Source organism: Uloborus diversus, chromosome 6, assembly GCF_026930045.1.
Source record: "Uloborus diversus isolate 005 chromosome 6, Udiv.v.3.1, whole genome shotgun sequence".
NCBI classification, from domain to species: domain Eukaryota; kingdom Metazoa; phylum Arthropoda; class Arachnida; order Araneae; family Uloboridae; genus Uloborus; species Uloborus diversus.
In genome coordinates this window covers 91,442,593-91,462,108 of record NC_072736.1, presented here as the reverse complement: position 1 = coordinate 91,462,108, position 19,516 = coordinate 91,442,593, and the positions used below count along the sequence as shown (strand labels likewise).

The following is a 19,516-nucleotide window of genomic DNA, read 5'->3' as shown; positions in this document are numbered from 1 at the left end:
CCAAGCTTTACGGTTAGAATCGTAAGCAAAAGGAAAGGATATTCCACGCAGACTTCCTCATCAACGCTTGCACTTTCGCCGCATACCTTAAGAAATGTTATGTTGTTTCGGTTTTTAAAATTCTCGCACCATCCATTGCTTCCTTTGAAATTTAAATGGCCCAATTCGCAAATGCTTCGGCTTTCTCTTTTATCAAATTTCCATTCAGAGGGATGTTTTGTGCTCTGCATTGCGTTATCCAAGTCATTAGACATTTTTCCATATCATGAAACTCGCTAACTCGAATCCTCTTTCGTTTCTCAAAGCCAAACTCTTTTGCGATTTCGTTTTTCTTTTTGGAACCTTTTTCCCCCTTCTTCAATAAGTCGTTTTTTCTCCTGAATGGAAAGCGTATTTAATTTTAGTTTGGTTGCCATAGCTAACTATGCGTAAATGGACTGTTTTGAAAGTTATCTGAAATGATTCCTTTCTACCACTGTACGCGATGTGAAGATAGAACAGAATGAGGGTTCAGCAGAACTGTAACAAGAAGCAGCTATCCCCCCCTACTCCCCTCCCGCCAGCATTTCACAGCTCCTCTCCTGCAGGTGTGTGACTTTGAAAAGTCAGAAAGGGCGGAAGAGGGTGAAATGACGAAAGGAGAGGAATGTTGAAAATTCGGAACGCAATAGAATAGAAACAGGTTTGCACACATTTTGGAACAAGAAAAAAGGAAATGGAATCCTAGCAAAACATTTCGAGTTATCAAGGACTTAAAACTAGAAATTTCGACTAAACAAGGTAATTTTAGCATTGACAATATAGGAAGTATGAAAGGAGATAAAAAAATTTTTGAGATATCAAAAATTTCGAGTTATCAAGTTTGAGTTATCGAGGGTTGACTGTATCGTTAAAAAAAAACAGTAAATAAACTTTTTGACATTGGATTTTTCACTGAAATATAGCTGAAAGTACATCCTCAAACGAATTTCAAATTAAAAAACGAAACTGACTAAGTTCTGCAACAGGCATCTTCGCCTGTTGGGCCCGCTACGCGGATCCCCCGGACGTTGAAACCTAATGCTTACAGCTAAGTGGTGAGTGTGTGCGGAGAAAAGTACCAGCCTAGCTAGGCCCATTGCCTGTTGTTGGTTATCAACAGGCACTGGGCCTGGTATTTATCTGTACAATATTTTGACTTCATAAATTATTTTAACATAAGAAATGATTTGTATGTACATTAAAAGTGTTGTACATATATATATTTAAGTAATAGGGGTCTTAGTTTTAAAATTTATTGCCCCTCCCCTCCCCCTGATTAGCTTTTTGAAACTTACAGATGATTTTTTATGAAAATAATCACACCTGAATAATATCACTTCTCTAAATTTAAATTTTAATTTCAACAATAACTAATTTGTTCCCAAAGTAAAACTACTTTTGTCATAGCGTATGTCAACTTCTTGTGAATCTTTTCAATTTGGCTCTGTGAATCTGAACTTGTACATTTATTGACTATAACAAGTTAATCAGTAAAAGCAGGCTCAAGTTTATATTCAGAATATTTCACTTCTTAAGCAGCTTTTGCAAATTTTGAGGTTCAGAGACTGGACAGAGGACTCATAAAATGTTTTCTTTCTTACCAATTTTTAAATTTACTTGAGGGCAGTTAAAATCAGGGCTGTGGAGTCGGAGTCGGATTGATTTTGGGGTAAAGGAGTCGGAGTTGTTCAAAAACATGCCGACTCCGACTCCGAGCTTCTTTTTTTCTATCCTTTTCACTGATTCTCCTTGCATTTTTTAAAAACTGATTACCAATTGGTTCGATTACATGTATAAAAAGATAATAATGAGAAAATAACTGCCATTATGGCAATCAGCTAGCTTGAGTGCTTACCGAACTTTCTGTAGCCGTCCCCTAGTTTGCTTGCTTTTGAACTTAACTAATAGCAACTGTCAGCAAACGATTTTGTTGCCTAACATTTTCAAGTAATCACTTTCAAATAAAAATAGAAATATAGTGTTTTGTTCGATCTCGGTTATAAAATAGTAAAAGAAATGTAAAAAAATTAGTAAGTCGAGGCCCGTAGCTAAGGTTGAAACGTTTAAGGGTGATCGGCAAATTCAAAAAAGTTATGGCGCGAAAGCACGAATCCAAAAGATCCGATGAAATAATCAAATGTTTTTTTTTCTTTATTAAGACTATTTCTATAAGCTTGGTTCTCACTAAAAAGTATGGAACAAAATAAGTGTAAATGATTTCTTGATTACAACCCTCAATAATTGCAGTTAATCTTAAAATCTTCATATTAAGGTTAATTTTAAAGCAGCCAATAAAATTTAAATTAAAAATTTAGCGAAGAAGAAATATAGGTATAGTAGAAGCTATTCGTACAAATTTATATAACCCCGCATTTTGTGTAAAATTAGCTCCTGACGTATATGTGCCCTATTTTCGCTGAAATTTTATTGATGAAATATAATTTAAAATATATTCGCGAAAATTTTCAGAATTAAAATATTTCTATTTTTTTATAAACTCTGAAATTAACTTTTGGTGTCATCTACCAAATGGGTGTCAACAATTTGGGGTCCCAAGAACTTGGATTTAGAAAAAAAAGCATTTTTTCTCTCAAGTTACAGCTTTCAAAAATTGAAAGCACACGATTTGATCAATATCAATTTGTTAAACATTAAAGGGGGGGCAAATTACAGATAATCCTTTTCAAATTTTTTAAAAGGGATTTTTAAGTTATCTCACTTTTTAACTCGTAACTATTGGAAAATTTGATTTTTAAATTGAATTTCTAACGTTGTATGCGTCTTGGGTTTACAATAAAAAAACAAAATGCGAAATTTTCATAAAAAGGAATTAATATTTAAATCTCTGTTTAGAGGTTTCAGCCCTTCCCCTGAAGGGAGAGAGGGAGTTGAAAAAATACAATTAAAAAAAATAATAAAAGAAATCCGGAGTCGGAGTTGGAGTCGGAGTCGGGCATTTCAAAATCCAGGAGTCGGGGTCGGAGTCGGCCATTTCCCTTCCGACTCCGCAGCCCTGGTTAAAATGCCTTATTGCCTGAACAACCAATACATACATACGAATAATTGATTTATTCTTTGAATACTTATAAATAATTATCGAATGTCTGATACTTTTGCAACCGAAAATTACCTTTTGGGTAGTTTTTTTGATCCTAACTGCCCATATATCGGTATAAACCATCAGTAATGGAAATAAATGTTGAAACCGGTTGGGGGGGGGGGGTGACTTAAAAACCTCCTCTCTAGCTATTCCATTGAATTTAGGTATTTTGTTTTCTTGCCATAAAAGTTAATCATTCATGAATGGTTATTTTTATTTTTTAAATATTAACTTGCATATTCTATAAAATATATTTCTTTGAATGTGAAGATTGCAAAATTAAACTTCATGGGACCTGCTCCTCTTTATGACCAAGCTAATCAGATATTTGCAGAAAAAAACTTTTGACACAGATCTTTTTTTTTTTAATCAAAGAGTATCTTGTTGTAGAAAAGGCAATTTTGTTTGCGTTTACTTTTTTATATTATTAACTATTTATGCATTTTGTGTTTGCATTAAATAAAATCTACACACGATATTTTTAGTACAAATTTATGAGATTGCCTTGAAAAAAAAATTGTTTTTGCCTTGAAAAGTGCTTCAATTTTTTTCTCCCTAAAGGGTATGAACCCGGATTAATGATCTCAATGATCACCCAAGTTAGAAATGCTAGAGAATGAATTAAACATTCTAGTTTTGCATTAAATCGTCATCATTTTCCCCCTTTCAACACATAAGTTGTTAAATTTCTCGTTTTTTATCGTTAATATACTTAGACTTGGAAGTGACATAATTGTAACTGTTAAGAGCACATATGAATCATTTCCCCTTTTTTTCATTACATAAGCACATTAAATTGAGGCTTCATACTTCGCAATAAGCCTTTGATGCACCAAAAATCGATACAGCAACATTGCTTGTCTTAATTGATGTTTCTTGGATGTTAAGCTTGAATGTGAATTGATACTGCTTTTACTCGTGTAAGGAAAATTTTCCATGTATGATTGTATCTTTAAATATTCCTCTTTCTTACAGAACATCGTTACATTGAACTGTTTTTACAGTCTGAACCAGAGCCATTCAGACGAGACGACATGGGGCCGTATGGTGGCGGACCTTCGCAATTTAGTCGTGGAGGCAGCAATGGTGGTGGAAATCGCCCTTACATGGGTGACGCTGATGGTTTTGGTCCTGCTATGGGACCTGATGGATATGGTCCTGGTATGGGTGGTGATAGAGGCTTTGGACCAGGCCCAAATTCAGGACCTTCAAGAGGTTTTGGCGGTGATAGAAACTTTGGTCCCAGTACAGCTGGTGGATATGGAGGTGGAGCTAGTGCAGGTGCTGCACCTTCTAGAGGTTTTGCTGGAGATAGAGATTATGGCTTTGGATCGGAAAAACCGTTTAATTCGCCTTCTGGAGATAGAGGATACAGTGGAGGAGACTTCGGAAGTACAGGGGGAGGATTTGGTAATAATGATAGAAGTTTTGGTGGTACAGCTGCTGAAAGAGGCTTTGGGAATAATGCTCCAAGCAGGCAGTATGGAAGTTCCCCAACAGAAAGGCCTTTCATGTCTTCAGAAAGATTTGGTGATGAACGTGGATCAAGTGATAGAGGATTTGGAATGACAGACAGTTACAGAAATGGAATGGGAGCCAATTCAATGAATGCCAATATGAGGTCTAATGCTGCTTATGGTAAGTATAGGTTTTGTTCTTTTGGCGAACTATAATGATTCTATGGGCACATTTTTATGCTTCAAGTTTACTTAATTCATTTGCGAGTACATGTTATTTCTTAAAGGAACCCATAAGTGTTTTCTGTTTGGACTGACTTGCTTCTGTTTGAAACTCACTGTCTTTTTGCAACTGTTTCACACTATCTTAGTATCAGTAGCAAGTCTTGTTGTAGGTACTCATTGACCTTTTCTATAGCTTGGCATCCTTCATTGCAGCTGGTTTCATCATTATCTCATTATTAGTCACTTCCATTTGTTCATCTGTACTTGGCAGGGTGTCTACACACTTGGAAATGTCAGGGAAATTTTTTGTAATGGAAATGTCAGAGAAATTTACTTTTGTGTGTAAAAAACCTGGATTTTTTAAAAATTATAACCAGTTTCTAAAGATTTGTTCCTTTTTTACAGTTTAGTGAAATTAATTTGGTCAGAAATTCATGTAACTTGAAACTACTGAAAGAAAATATTCCTTTTCTTAAACCAGTTCTTCAACTCCTTTTGTTCTCTAGTTTTGCACATTCCAGTTTCTCTGGGGGGTTGAGAAATTTACACCCCTATAAATGGTAGGTTGTTTCTGTAACTACCAATGAAAAACTGTAAAGTTTTCCAATACCAGTTTAAAGTAAGGGTTAGCTAATTTATAGATTATTGTTCTACTTAGGTGTTGTGTAGATGTTTTTTAATTTATGTTTAAGTCAGGGTTGGGTTTTGGACTGTCCAAAACTGGTTTAGGACAGGACAGGTGGTTTTTACCGTCCAAAAGTGTCTGAAACTGTCTTAAACTGTCCAAAACTATGCTACAGGTGCTATCTAATCAATTCGTATTTACTGCAATATTTGTAATGCATAATTATAGATAATAATGAGGTTTAATTAATGAATATTTGGTAATATTTTTCTCCAAAATGTTAATTAAAAATATTTTACTTAAAAAAATTACCAATAACTACTACATAAAAACTTTCTTATGTAACAGTTGGTAGAGTTATGAAAGAAATTCACAACACAACCAAGACAACTAATTGCTGTTCCATTTATAACTCAAAGGAATATTACAAAATGTGCAATATTTAGGAGCCAAAGAAAAAAAAAATTTAAATGGTTTTTCAAATAAGTTTTACATGATGGTTTAACGAAAATTATTTTTTAAATCATAGATGAAAAAACAAGAAATTGATGATGAAACACTTATGTTATAAAACTAGGCCTATTCTTTTTTTGTTCATATTTTTAATATAATACTTTCTGTAACTATTAAAAAAAAATTGTAATTTATTGCATTTAAGTCAGTTATAGCACCATATTTTGAACACTTTCTTTTGCATACCTGCATAAATGTTGAAAAATTTGGTTTGTGGGGAAAAAAAACCTCCTGCATGCAAATTGAAATTTTTATTGTAGAATTTAATTTCTATGTAACTAGATTAAAATCAGCTACATAAATAAGTTATATGATAAAAACCCTGCTTTTATTTGCCCACCTGCATAAACATAGGGAAATTTGGTTACTAATATAAAAAAGCTAAATAAAATCATGCATACAAATTGAAATTTTAATCAAGAATTCAACTTCTATATAACTAGTTTTAAATCACCTGCATAAATAAGTTGAATGTTCTCATTGAATAAATGTTCTATCTAAAACATTACTTTGATACATTTTATTCTGTTTTTGATGTTTTCTAACAATACAATTTTTCTAAAAATATAGTTTTGGACAGGATGGTAAAAACAAACGAGGGTTTTTACCGTGGTTTTTACCGTAGTGTCCAAAACCTTGCCAACCCTGGTTTAAGTGCTTTAAAACAATTCCTCTTGAATCAGAGCCAAACAAACTAAAAATTTCATCAAAGCAAGGTGTTTTTCCACTGAAATTTTGTTTGGTTTAGTCTGTAGAGAGCTCAGCTAAGGGTTTTAGACATTTTGCCACACTTATGTCTTTGTTCCAAAGGCAGAGTTTGCAAATGTTAAACCAAACACAAATGCCTATGACAGCAAAATCGAGGTTGTCCTGCAGTGACCATTTGGAAGCTTTATTTTGGTGACATCAGAATCGCAAGGTTTTTTTAACGAGATTCCAGGCTGTTAAACTAATGGTGCACAATTTAATAAGTGATATTTTAAAAGTTTTCAAGGTTTCCAAAAAACAATGTTTGTTTTAAGAATGGATGGATGTAATAGTTTGAAATTTACATTTAACAGCCATACAAATGTAACATGCATAAAATGTCACATAAGCACAGCCAATCATTAAAAAAATAGCGAAAGTAGCTAAACTAACCTTTAAAAAAGCACCTGGAAATTTTTTGTTTGGGGTATGGAAAACCTGGAACAGTCGGGAAATATGAAAAATAAAAAATTTTTGAAAAGAAAATAGAACCGACTTTAAAATTGCTCTACAAAGTGAAAAATAATTTCTTCTTTAAACACCATCGATAATACTTTTAAACATAATTTTTGAAGTTGGCGCAAAAAGTAAAATCCAGAGTAACGATGCTTTGTCCATATTTTTTTCAGAAAATCATCCAAAGTTAGGAACGAAACATTTATATCGTTACTGGGTCATTCCATGCGAAATGAGCAAATCAGCTGTGGCTGACATGTCACAGATTTCAATGAAAATTTTTATTTTGGTAAACTATGCATATCTATGAGGAAATGTAAAGTATAGAAGTTTAAAAACTGTTTGTTGCTTTGTTATTGACATTAGAAGTTGATGCTTACGCTAAGCCTAAATTTTCGGAGTTCATTGCTGCCAGTTTGTGACTCAATAACTCCATAAGTTATAAACGTACACTTAAAAAATAAATAATTCCACATTCTGTAAACAAATCTCTATTGGGAAAAAGCAAAATAAAATTTATTCGGATCTTTTTTTGAATCTGAGATATTAACAAATATTGAAATTTTGCCAATTTACTTCAGATTTCAAATCACTCTTCTAGTTCTTTTGATGAAAATATAAGAGTAAAAATGATTCAGATTAAAAAACTATCTATAACTAACTATCTGCTGTAATTTAGTTATTGTTTATGAATTTCTTGATGACGAAATCGTACTTTAAAAAATCGAAAATTTCATTTTTTCCTCTATTTCAGATGTTTTTTTGAAGATGAGGGAATGCTTTAAATTTACTCAAGTTTTTTTATGTAATATATTGAAGTGTCTTTTAGATGCTATTAAATTTTAATCATTGGTATCAGCGTATTTTTGTTACTAGAGTAATTTGAACGTAGGCAAAATTTCATTAGTTAGTTCTTTTTATTGTAAGTTTAGCAAAACTAACCATTTCTTTCGTGTTTCATTTTCTCAAAAGCATTTTTTTTAATGAAGTATTTGCTAAAATGTACATTTTTTTTAAAATCAAAATAAATGTTAGATATACTTGCTTTTGCATCATTGAGTCGTTTATCTAGTGTTTTGAATTCTCGTAATTTCACATAAGAGTCAATCCATACAGGTTCCATGCAGTATAAACTATTCATTCATCAGGGGTCTGTCCAGGATTTTTCACAGGGTCCGTTTTTTGTGAAAAACCAATTATTTTTGTGAAAAATCAATTAATTTTGTGAAAAATCAAATTTTGCAAAAAAAAAAAAAAAAACGAAATTTTTGAATTTTGAGATGGCGCAAACTGCATCATTGACACTTAATGTTAAGTGTTTTCCCTCTTTTCTGTTGAGGATATCATTCTTGAGTGTTTTTCAAGCATTGGAGTATGGGAGGGCGGCATCGCTCTTTAGGAGATGGGTACCCCTCAAGTATCAATATTTATTTACCATTCTACATTATGTTAAATTATACTAGAAATGTTATATGTATAGTATTTAAAATAATTGTAATAAAGAAATTCAGGCAGGGGTTCAGCATTTAATTTTTTGAACCAAGACATTGTTAAAAAACACAAAATTTCGTTTAAAATTTATAAACTCCATAGTTTTTACAAAAATAAACAAATATTTTAATTAACGAATAAATACCTTTGTGCTGAAAATTCCAAAAATCTCGTAATCCAACGTCAGAAAGCACAAATATTTCAAAATATTGCAATCTTTGTGCTTTCTGACGTTGGATTACTGATTTTTTAAATATTTTAATTGTTTACCTCTTAACAAAGCGTACTAAACATCGAAAATTTGAAAAATCAATTCCCATAGCGGATGCAAACAAATCGCCATCCTGAAAGTGAAAACATCAAAAGTATAAAAACGGCTTGTAAAATAAATATTTCTCATAAAACTATTTTAGAATTGCACTTTAGAGTCCTATGATAAACATTTCATTAATGTCTGGACACAGTTGAATCAAAATAAATAAAATAAAAAATGAACCATCGATTCAGCATTTAAATTTTTGACTCATAAAAGAAAATGGAATTCCGCTTTAAAAACTTAAAATAAGCGTTGTTACAAAAATAAAGAGACTTTTCATTTATTTGCATCCTAATAAAGCGAAGTTAGCTTGAAAAAAGAATAAAGTATGATTCTCATATCGAATCTAAAAAGATTGTTTCAAAATGTAGGCATCTCAAGAAAAAAACGATGAATAAAAGAGTTTATTTAAAATTAATTATCCTTTTTAGCATCAAAATCAAACCCAAGTGGCGATAAGTTTAAAGTTGGTAACCCTATTTGAAGCGATCACATCCCCTCCCCCCATCCCTACTATCCTTTGCAGTTCTAAGTTCATTTCGCTGTATATTATTGTTTATTAAATCATGAGCGGGAGAAAAGGGAGAAAAGTGCTTACGACTGACTTTTTCAGAGAAGTTTGCAACAACACCGCTGCATAAAACAAACAAGCAAAATTATAATCCAAACTGACTTTCAGCTGTTAATTTCTTTCATAGAAACCAACAACAAGCATTATATTTATTTGGCCTTAGTAGTTATTTATCGCTTGCAGGAGAGTCACAAGAGCGCTTTTTTTTTTTCTTTTGCAAAATTAGCAGATTTTGTATAAGTTGATACCTCTAATTAAACTTTAAAAAAGGTTCCAAACATTATCCTTGGAAATGTGCTGCGTTGTTTTGATTTGAGATTTTTTCTTCCAATAAACAATTTGTGAAAGATCCGTTTTTGTTTATCAGAATTTTGTGAAGGGCCTGTTTTGGTTGATCTTGATCGTTTTGGTTGATCTTGATCGGGATTTTGTGAGAGGTCCAAGGTCCGTTTTGGTTGATCGGGATTTTGTGAAAGGTCCGTTTTGGTTGATCAGATTTTTGTGAAAGGTCCGTTAACGGACCCAAATTTCCTCTGGCCAGACCCCTGTTCATGTTCAAATAGTTCTAAGTTATAAAATTAAAATAATTATTTTGAAAATTACAATGTTTTTTCAGTATAATGTATTATATAGGGCACAAAATACGTAATTTAAGAAGGTGCAATGAAGTTTTCACACTTTTTATTTCTGTTTTAGTGTGTGAATTGACTAGCAAAATTGCTCAATTTCAAAGACCAGTATCTTTTTTACAAACCAAATACAAAAAACAATATGTATAACATGTATAGTACTTGAATGGAATATTCAATTGGCCACGAATCTTTATTTTTAATTCCATCCCTTTTGGTTTACGAGGGTCTAAAAATGTCATTTTTGTCATTTTTACGATTTTTGAGGGGCTGTAATCTATAAAGGGTGCACAAACACGCAGCAATAGTTACATATTCTTTTTAGCATGGTTCCAGTGATTAGTTTTTGCTGTATTTCATTTTGTATTTCCGTCCCCTACGCGAGTTATCTCCCTTTGAAATGAGTATTGTCGGAACATTGTCGGAATTTTCCCTCATTTGAATTTTTGTGTGTATGTGAAGGGGAAAATCATTTGACAAAATGGCACTAAGTTTAAAACTGATTTTGAAGACAAAGGAGTTAAAATACAACTTCAAAAGTAAGGTATTTCTTTTATGATACTTTAGCACATTATTGGGTATTAATTTCATCAAAGTTAATGCATTCCTTAAAGATTGAGATTAAAAAATAAAATGCTTAATTATGGGAAAATTAAAATATTTTCGGTTTTTGAAACTCGGTTAAAAGTTAACTATAATAACTTTGAAAATTTTACTGACATCAGATTAATTACTCTACTCCATAGATTGCAACAACATATAACTTTTATGTTTTCATTAAATAGGTAATAAGATACAAGCCTTCAAAAATGCAACATTTAGCATTTATGAGAATGCCGTTCAATTTGACCAATTTTCAATTGCATGTAACTATTCAAATAAAAAATTTTAAGCAAAAATATTTTAGATATTTTTATATAGGCATAAAAGGAACCTGTATACCAAATTTCATAAAAATCTGTTACCATGCGGCCACCACTTTTTTGCAAATTTTGCTCATTTTGTATGGAATGACCCTACTCAAATATGCTGTTATCAATGCATAATGTATGTGTTAGCGAAGAAACTAGGCGTTGTTATAGTGCCTAGAAAGAGTAGTGTGCCGACCGGCGCTTTTTTCCCCACGATTCTTGAAGACAAATTGTATGAAAACCGCTAGATGGCCGTGCGGTCGAGATGTACGTTCAATTTCGCGGTGTTTACATTAGTAGACGCGAGTTCCGCGTTTCTCTTTTTTACCTTTATTTCATGAATATTTCATGAAACAGCATTGGAGGCATCAAAGTTGAACATTGGAAGAAATAAAGCTTCATCTTTTTTCGTACCAGGGTGCAAAAGTGGGTACAAAACATGCAATAAAAAATTTACGCTTTTTAAAGCTCCAGCAGATGAAGAAAAACTAAAGTGGAACTCGTTAATTCCCAGGTTAGATAAGGTTTTTGATAAATATTGCTCAATTTGTGCTCTGCATTTCAAAAAACATTTTATTGAAATGCATTTTAAGCATATTATAAATGGCGACGAAGTTTTGATTCCTCAGGGAAAAACTTTTTTGAAGATTCCATTTCCTTTTCAAAATGATAAAATAACAAATCTTGGAATCGTTACATCACTGGAATCGTTATTAAATTCACATTATTAAATTTAACTTTTTGCGTAAAGAAATAGTTACTGAAAAGTTAGAACCTAAACTGAATGTTTTTTCGACATTTTTTTTTTGAATGTAATATTAGTTAAAAATAAAACATGCCATACATAATGCGACTCTTTTATTATATTTTACACTATTCATTCTTTGTAAAACAAATAAAAAAAATCTTATCCTAACACGTTTCTTACCTTCCATACGCAAATGGAACATAATCTATGACAAATCACTTGTTGATTGTGCAATTTCTAATGTGAAATACCGGCTTGGAAAATATTACGTAAGAATAAGTTTGTCCCCCCCCCCCCCCAAAAAAGGTACATAGAGGCTTTTCCAACCCCCCTCCCCCTCGGGACCCTTACATATTTAATGAATGGCCCCTTATAGTCTACTATTTTCATTGAAGATAAATTAGCATAAGGTAATTCTATATTCTTCGAAAAATAAATGAACACCCATGTAACAAATAGCACTTATTACAGAATTTGTCTTTTGCGCAGAAATAAGTTCAATCCGAAAAACGGAGCTTTTAAACTCGAAATGAGCATGCAGTCGCTGATTTAAAACGAGTCTGATTGAGGAGCGTAACGTACACCTCGAGCGCAGCGCCATCTGGTTTTTCCTCTGATCTGACCTCACTTTTTCCTCGTCGATCGGCACACTACTCTTTCTAGGCACTATAGCGTGGTTAAATTTATAGTTGTGGTTGAGTTATGGCTGTGAATGATCTTATCTATCGTTTTTGCGCCAACTTCAAAAATTATGTTTAAAAGTATTATCGGTGGTGTTTAAAGAATAAATTATTTTTCACTTTGTAGAGCAATTTTGAAGTTGGTTCTATTTTCTTTTCAAAAATTTTTTATTTCATTCTTTTTAGTGTAAATGTAGATATTTCAGTAAAAGTAAGAAGTTACCTAGTAAGTTCGGCTCTATATCATAATATTGCTTTAGAAAAGCCTTTATTCAAAATTATCATTGCAATTACTATTAATGTTACTGTTATATGGCACCAAACTTTGATAACAATGAGTTTCATATTGTCGCGTAGATGAAGATAGCGACGACAATGTGAAAGCCAAATGAAGCAAATGAACGTTACATCTCCTTATATACAACTTGAGAAAGTGCTGGAACTTTCCAGACATCGAAAGATACAGAAATTAATAGAACATTCGAGAAAATACGGGAAACAGTAGAAACGAAATTTTAGAAAATTCACTTTGTCCTAGTCAGGATTTGAGCCCGGGTCGCTCGTTTGGGAGGCGAGAATTCTACCACTGAGCCACCGTTATCCACGGATGAAAAGTGCGAACTTCGCTACAATATCATTTTAATCATTTAATATGGAAATTGCATAAAATTTACTGTTTCTTGCCCATAACTTTTTTTCTAAAGAACAAAGTAATGGGACCTAAGTTGAGCCATCCCCTATCCATTAAAAAAAGAATCATCAAAATCGGTTCCCTAGGTGAGACGCTAAAGTCGGTTAAATTAGAGTAGACACCCTGACTTGGCTACGTTGTTTTTTGTGATTTGAACTTGCTGTACAAAACTGAAGTCGTCTTCATCGTCATGCTCTACGAGTGAAGTTGCTTGAATTTCTGTGATGTTAGAAATGAAGTTGTCTGTAATAACTAACAGCACTTTTCAAGGCAGCTTATCTTTTAAAAACATTTCAACTTCTGGCACAAATTCAGTCAAAAATCTGTAAAAATGTTAGCCTTTTGTACAGCACAGGAAGGCTAGAGATAAAACTTTTAAAAGCACAGAGCTAAACAGAATTTTCTCTCATCAATGCCTTATTAGCTTTAGAGCAAATCATAAGTGACCTGTTTTTAAATGAGTTTCCACTTGTTATGACATTGTGAAGAAGCATTGCAAAAAAGTATGGAAAAAGAAACTAGTGTCTGTTACTGTAGCCAAATTATCTATCAAGTTGGCCTCCACCTTTCTGCTCTAATTCTGCTACTATAACAACTCGATTAGTACAACAAATTTTCTAATGATTAATGTACCTTGGTTAATACAAAATGTCTTAAATATCCGCTATTTAAGTCTTAAATAACCGCTTGCTCTATTAGTATTTTGCTTCCTGGAAATTCATGCTTATATTCAACAGGCTGATTAAACATATTTACAACCTAACCAAACTTCACTAATATACAAAAATAAGACAAGTTATCCATCAGCGGAAAATGGATCTTGTACAATAATTAAATGCTTTAATAAATGCCTGCCCACTTTTTAATTTTTGACATAAGACTACTAAACTAAAAAATGTCTGCAAGCTACTAGGGGCAAACTAAAAATTTGAATTTCAGGTCTGCCGTATACTAATTTTGCAGTTCTGATACTGTAGGGCTTCCCAAACTGGTGTGCGGACCCCTAGGGCAGTGCTCCTCAACCTTTTTTACTTTGCGGCACACTTAAGAAATTTCTAGATTAACGGGGCACACTGAACTTAATTTCGCAATGGTAATATAGAAATGTTTTTATCATTCACTGATAAAAAGATGAAGAAGGAAGGGAGGTGGACTTTTTTCATATGAATAAAACAATTATAACAAACGCAGTGTATTTAAATTTATTTAGAAAGCAGAAATATTTCGAATGTATTGAGGTTGACAATGAACAACAAAACTATAGCTATTTACAGAAAATTATGCTTCATATGTTTCAAAGCATTTCTGTCAAACATGTCATTTAAGTGCACACTGCAGTTAAACGATTTATCAAATAATGTTTTAAGACACAAGAAAGCAAGAAATTAAAACTAAGCACCTAATTTCCGTTTGACACTAATTTTTGACGTTTGATGTTCGGCTCTATGCTGGAAAGAGCTAACGAAATTCTTGATCCAGGCTCTTTAGAGATGATCTCTTACTGTTTTTTTTCTATAAGTGCGAGGGCTGAGAGGCTGAGTTTGCAAATATATGTAGTTGAAAATGGTAGCAACACATCAATAGCAAGGCAAGAGATAGTGGGATACTCATTTTTAACCAGCAACCAAAACTCGTCCAGAGGCACTTCGCTCAACCTAAGTTAAGAGTACGGTCGCTCTTGAGGCCCATAAATTCTTCTCGTGCCTTCAGAGAAAGGTCTTTAAGTGATGCATCCGCAGATGAAGAGAATGGATCGCGAGTCCAGTCAAACTGTTCCATGTTACGATTCTTGAAATAGTGCTTAAACGTGTCCTGAAGTATGACTAAATGTTCTGACACCCCATTCAGCAGCTTTTCTTCCATGCCATTTTCTTCACATACCATGTTGACGGTCCGTTTGAACATATCCAATGAGCCACGAACTACTTCTTCTCTCCACAGCTGAATTTTTGATTTGAACCTGTTTGGGCTTGTCCATACATGTAACCCCAATTCTCTCCTTGTACTACGATTTCCGATTCAATTTGTTAAGGTTTTCAAAAATGTCAGCCATGTGCGCTAGTTTTGTCGCCCAATATTTGTCTTGCAACAAACTGGCGTACTGCATTTCGTTTTTTAAAATCAAAAACTCGTACCTCTTCCCTCAGTTCAAAAATTTTTGATAGTAACTCACCACTTGAAATCCAGCGAATCTATACATGAAAAAGTTGAACTGCCCCCATTTCCTTACTAAGTATGGAGAAAATTCGAGAATTAAGCGGCCTCAATTTTATGAAATTCACCACTTAGGCCAAAGTTGACTTCAGCTCATCTGGTAAGTCTTACCAGAGACTTACCAGACCTCCATCGTGAGAGCTTCACGATGGAGGAAACAGTGCATGGTTTTAATTTCTATTTTACTAAGTCTTAGAACCGAGCTCTGAGAAACTACGATAAAAGGAAATTAATATCGGAACTCGAAAAGAGGAAAACAAAAGCTAAAGCTGGGGCAAAAATTCCTGGAGGAGGGAACGATACTCCTGTTTGCGAAAGATTTAGAAAAATTCTATATTATTAGTTGATTTCGTGTAAATTTAAATCCGTTTTCAAAAACAGAAAGTAATAGGATCACTTCAAACCCGAGGGTCTCCTGTTCCTATCACAGTTGTGACTTGCACAAGAAGATTAAAAGAGGTGGGGCAGTAAATTCCGCCTCTCCCCTTGTCGGGTATGTCTTATTGCACATAATCGAAAGGGTCAGTTGAGAAGTTACTTAACAATACAAACGTTATTCGGTTGTCACTTAAAAATAAAATACGTCAAGGCTCTTTCTTTTTCAATAATTACGAAAATACAGCGGCACACCGGGTTCATTATTGCGGCGCACCAGTGTGCCGCGGCACACCGGTTGCGAAGCCCTGCCCTAGGGAGTCCGCCAAAGCTCGGAAGGCGGTCCACGGCTAACTAAAAAAAAATTGAAATCATACCGAAATATTGCATTTGTATTTAAAAAAAATCCAAACTTTCACTTTCGAGTATAGAGTTGTCCTTAGAGCACTATCTCAAGGTACAATGCTGAAAGATCAAGCACACAGGTGGTCAGTCTGTTGTCATGATGAATGTCCGATAAACATGGTTTCAGACTGTACCTTGAAATCTATCTTCCGGGACTTTTATCTTCAGGTTCTGACAAATCCCGATATCCAGGTGATCTGGGTAACAAAAAAAGAATACCTTGGCTACTAAGCTCTTTCAGAACAATATTATTTCAGAAGCCTTGATATTAAATTTCCTACAAACTGAGAAAATTTCAGTTTTTTTTTTTTTTTTCATTAAGTGTGTTATTTTATGTATCTGAGAAAATTGCTTAGGGTCTAAAAATTTCTAATCCGACTCCTCGAATTTTTCAATTACTGTAGATCTTTTCTCACCCCCAATTTTGGCTTCGTCTGAAAAACAAAATTTAACCAGTCGTTCGTTCAAAATGCATTTGCACTTACCGATGCTAAGTCTGATTTTGATGCAGCCACCAAAACCATGTACCAAAGCTGTATAGACACTGAACCTGCTATCTGACTCTAGCTGTCAAAAATTAAAAAAAAAACAATATATTAAAGTTGTACCAATTTTAACAATCTTGCTCATTCTTCCCATCAATTTGATGTTCAGTTGTAAATATAAATCTTTTTGTCATTTTGATTTCTGTCGGTTCAATTTAATTTTGCCCCAGAATTTTTTACCAAATTAAAGCATTGTTAACTACCTACCCTTTCTTCAAGAGTGATGTTCCCTGTAATTAGTAGTGGTTAATTTTACTAAGTATATGTGCAGTTAGAGGTCTGCGATGAATATTGGTTTCTGAAAGGGGTCGCATGTAGGGGGTAAGTGGGATAAGGGGTAGAAAGTGTAGTTTAATAAAATATTTTTAAAAAAAAATTTTTTGGATTCCGCTTACATGTTTCAAATAAGACAATAACAATGTGCAAGGTAATTGCAAAATGTATAGCCAATTTTAAAAGGGATTAGAGGGTACAATAAGAATTAAAAATCAGAAAAGCATATAGTTGCAAATTCATTGCTGATGAGTAACATGTGGAAATGTTCGATAGTCGATAACAGCACAATTAGAATTTTATTAACGGACACAAACATTACATAACATAAAATATCATTTGAGTGTAGAGATGCACGAATCTTATTTTGATCTTCCTCGTTCAACTCCAACTGTTCGAATGACACTGAAACTTACTCCAGCGCCCTCTTCAGGCGAACTTACCGAGATTTTCCACATCACACAAGCAAAAAGCCAGAAATCGATGTAATATAGTTTAATATTGATAAGAAGTATGCAATTGTAAGAAAAATAAAATGCTAAATAATTTCATTTATTCTTCAGGAAGTGACTCACGTGGTGGTGAATCAGAATTCTATGGATCTGGAAAATTGTTTGGCGACAGCAGTTACCAGTCCTCTCCAGGCCAAGGAATGAATATGATGGGTCCTACAACTTATCCTGGATTTTAGTTAGTACCTTCACTACTCAAGAGACTCAAGTTTTAAGTGAATATTCAATGTGATTGTTTTTGTATGACAGTTGCTACTATTATATGCAACTTGTGTAACTTTCATTCATAGGCATACATTTGTATTCTTCGACATTTGACTGTAGATGCACTTACATATATGTTGACAAAACTAAGTGTGTACATAATTTTGTTGCATTTGATGTCATTTTCTTTATGTAATATTACTATTGTTTAGTATCAATAAAGTAATGAGACTTACTTCAAGTTTAAAAAAAAAATCGTAATTTTTTTGGTTGTAAATAACCCTGTTTGAAGTGAGTTTCACTTTTATGTAACTTTCACCCTTTGGTGCAAACTATAAAGCTTGCGTTTCCATAGTTTGCACCTCTGAACCTCTTTATTTTGTTAATAAGATTGCATAACAGATTTCACTCTTGCTTTGCAATCTCAGTAAGCTTATGTTTGCTTTTAGCAATGCACTGGTTTTAACAGATGTGTAACAATAATACTATTAATAAAGAATATTCTAAAAAGAAAATGCAGCAGAATTTCTGACTTATCTGATTTATCTGTCCTGGCCTTCTACATAGAACCAACCACAGAAGGCGAATCCTGAGGGGAAAAAACTCCTGGCAATATTGAATTTATGCAAGAGTCATTTTTGATCTCACCCCCCTTCCCTCCGCTGTTGAGTAGCTTTTATTAATTGGATTAGAAATGTGTACAAGTAGAGGCTGTTCAGTATTTGCTTGTACTGAACTGCTTAGTCGATTAGCTTCAGCAATGGAGCTGCAGCTTTATACTCAACATGCAGATGTTTATTAATAACATTCATTGTCTGTACGCTTCTAGAAAACCTTGAAAATGTAATTTTGATTTATTTTTGAGAGTGAACGTTTAAAAATCTAAGTCATTTAGCTCAGAAATTTACTTATTTTAGACTTATTTCACTGAACTTTCACAATTCATTTAACAAAAATCTTATTTTTGGCTCTTGACCAACATCAATCTCTTACTTCGCTGAAGATTGCATGCAGCGTTTTAGATTACATTCCTTTTTCATCTTGTACAGTTTTCAAAGTTAAGTTTTTTTAGCGTATACTTCTTTAAATTTGTTTATTTTTTAACTCGTCATTTTTAAATTTGCATTAACTGACCACAGCATGCAAGGCCATTGTTTACCAAATCTGCAGCTTCAAATATTGGCACTTTAAGTAAAAACAATATTAGATGCCAAACTCTTGAGCACATTAAAAACTATAAGGCTTGTTTAAAGTGAACAAGCATAGAGAAATATTTGATTGTTTCTTAATAGCAATAGTGGTAAAATTTAAAACGAAAGCTTTATGATAAATTAGCTTTTTTAGGTAAATTGTATCGTATTAAAGTAAAAAATGTTATGCCTTAAACTTCATTAGTAAATTAATAACTTTCCATGTGAAATACTTTAACTTGCTTAATGCGTATATACTCTAATGTTTCTATTTCAAAGTAATAAACATTCCATTTCTACTTATAAACTGTATGTTCTGAACTTCTAAATATTTTAAGGACAATTTTACTTTTGGAAAATCATAAAGATTTTATGACTGCACATAACTGGACCTTGATGTAAATAAATAATAAAATACATAGTTTACTCAGAGTCAAGACATGGTAAATTATAAATAACTTAGAATGTAAATTAATTTCCTCATAATTATAGTTTTCTAGGATAAATAAGTAAATAAAAGTAAAACATGTACTATTCCATATTCTTATGCATAGAAAGTATTTTGCAGTACCTGCAAATGAATCACAGGTCTGATATGCATTACATATCTTTGAAAG

General features: G+C 33.0%; 1 protein-coding gene across 1 annotated transcript in view; it reads left to right on the top strand.

The window, feature by feature from the left end:
* LOC129224009 (heterogeneous nuclear ribonucleoprotein H2-like) overlaps window positions 1-18,208 on the top strand; it is a 42,664-nt gene extending 24,456 nt beyond the window's left edge. The window contains exons 9-10 of the mRNA XM_054858404.1: window positions 4,097-4,759; window positions 17,557-18,208. Coding sequence (XP_054714379.1) covers window positions 4,097-4,759; window positions 17,557-17,684 — 791 coding nt within the window. The 3' untranslated portion in view covers window positions 17,685-18,208. The remainder of the gene's footprint in view (window positions 1-4,096; window positions 4,760-17,556) is intronic.
* The last annotated feature ends 1,308 nt before the right edge of the window (window positions 18,209-19,516 follow it).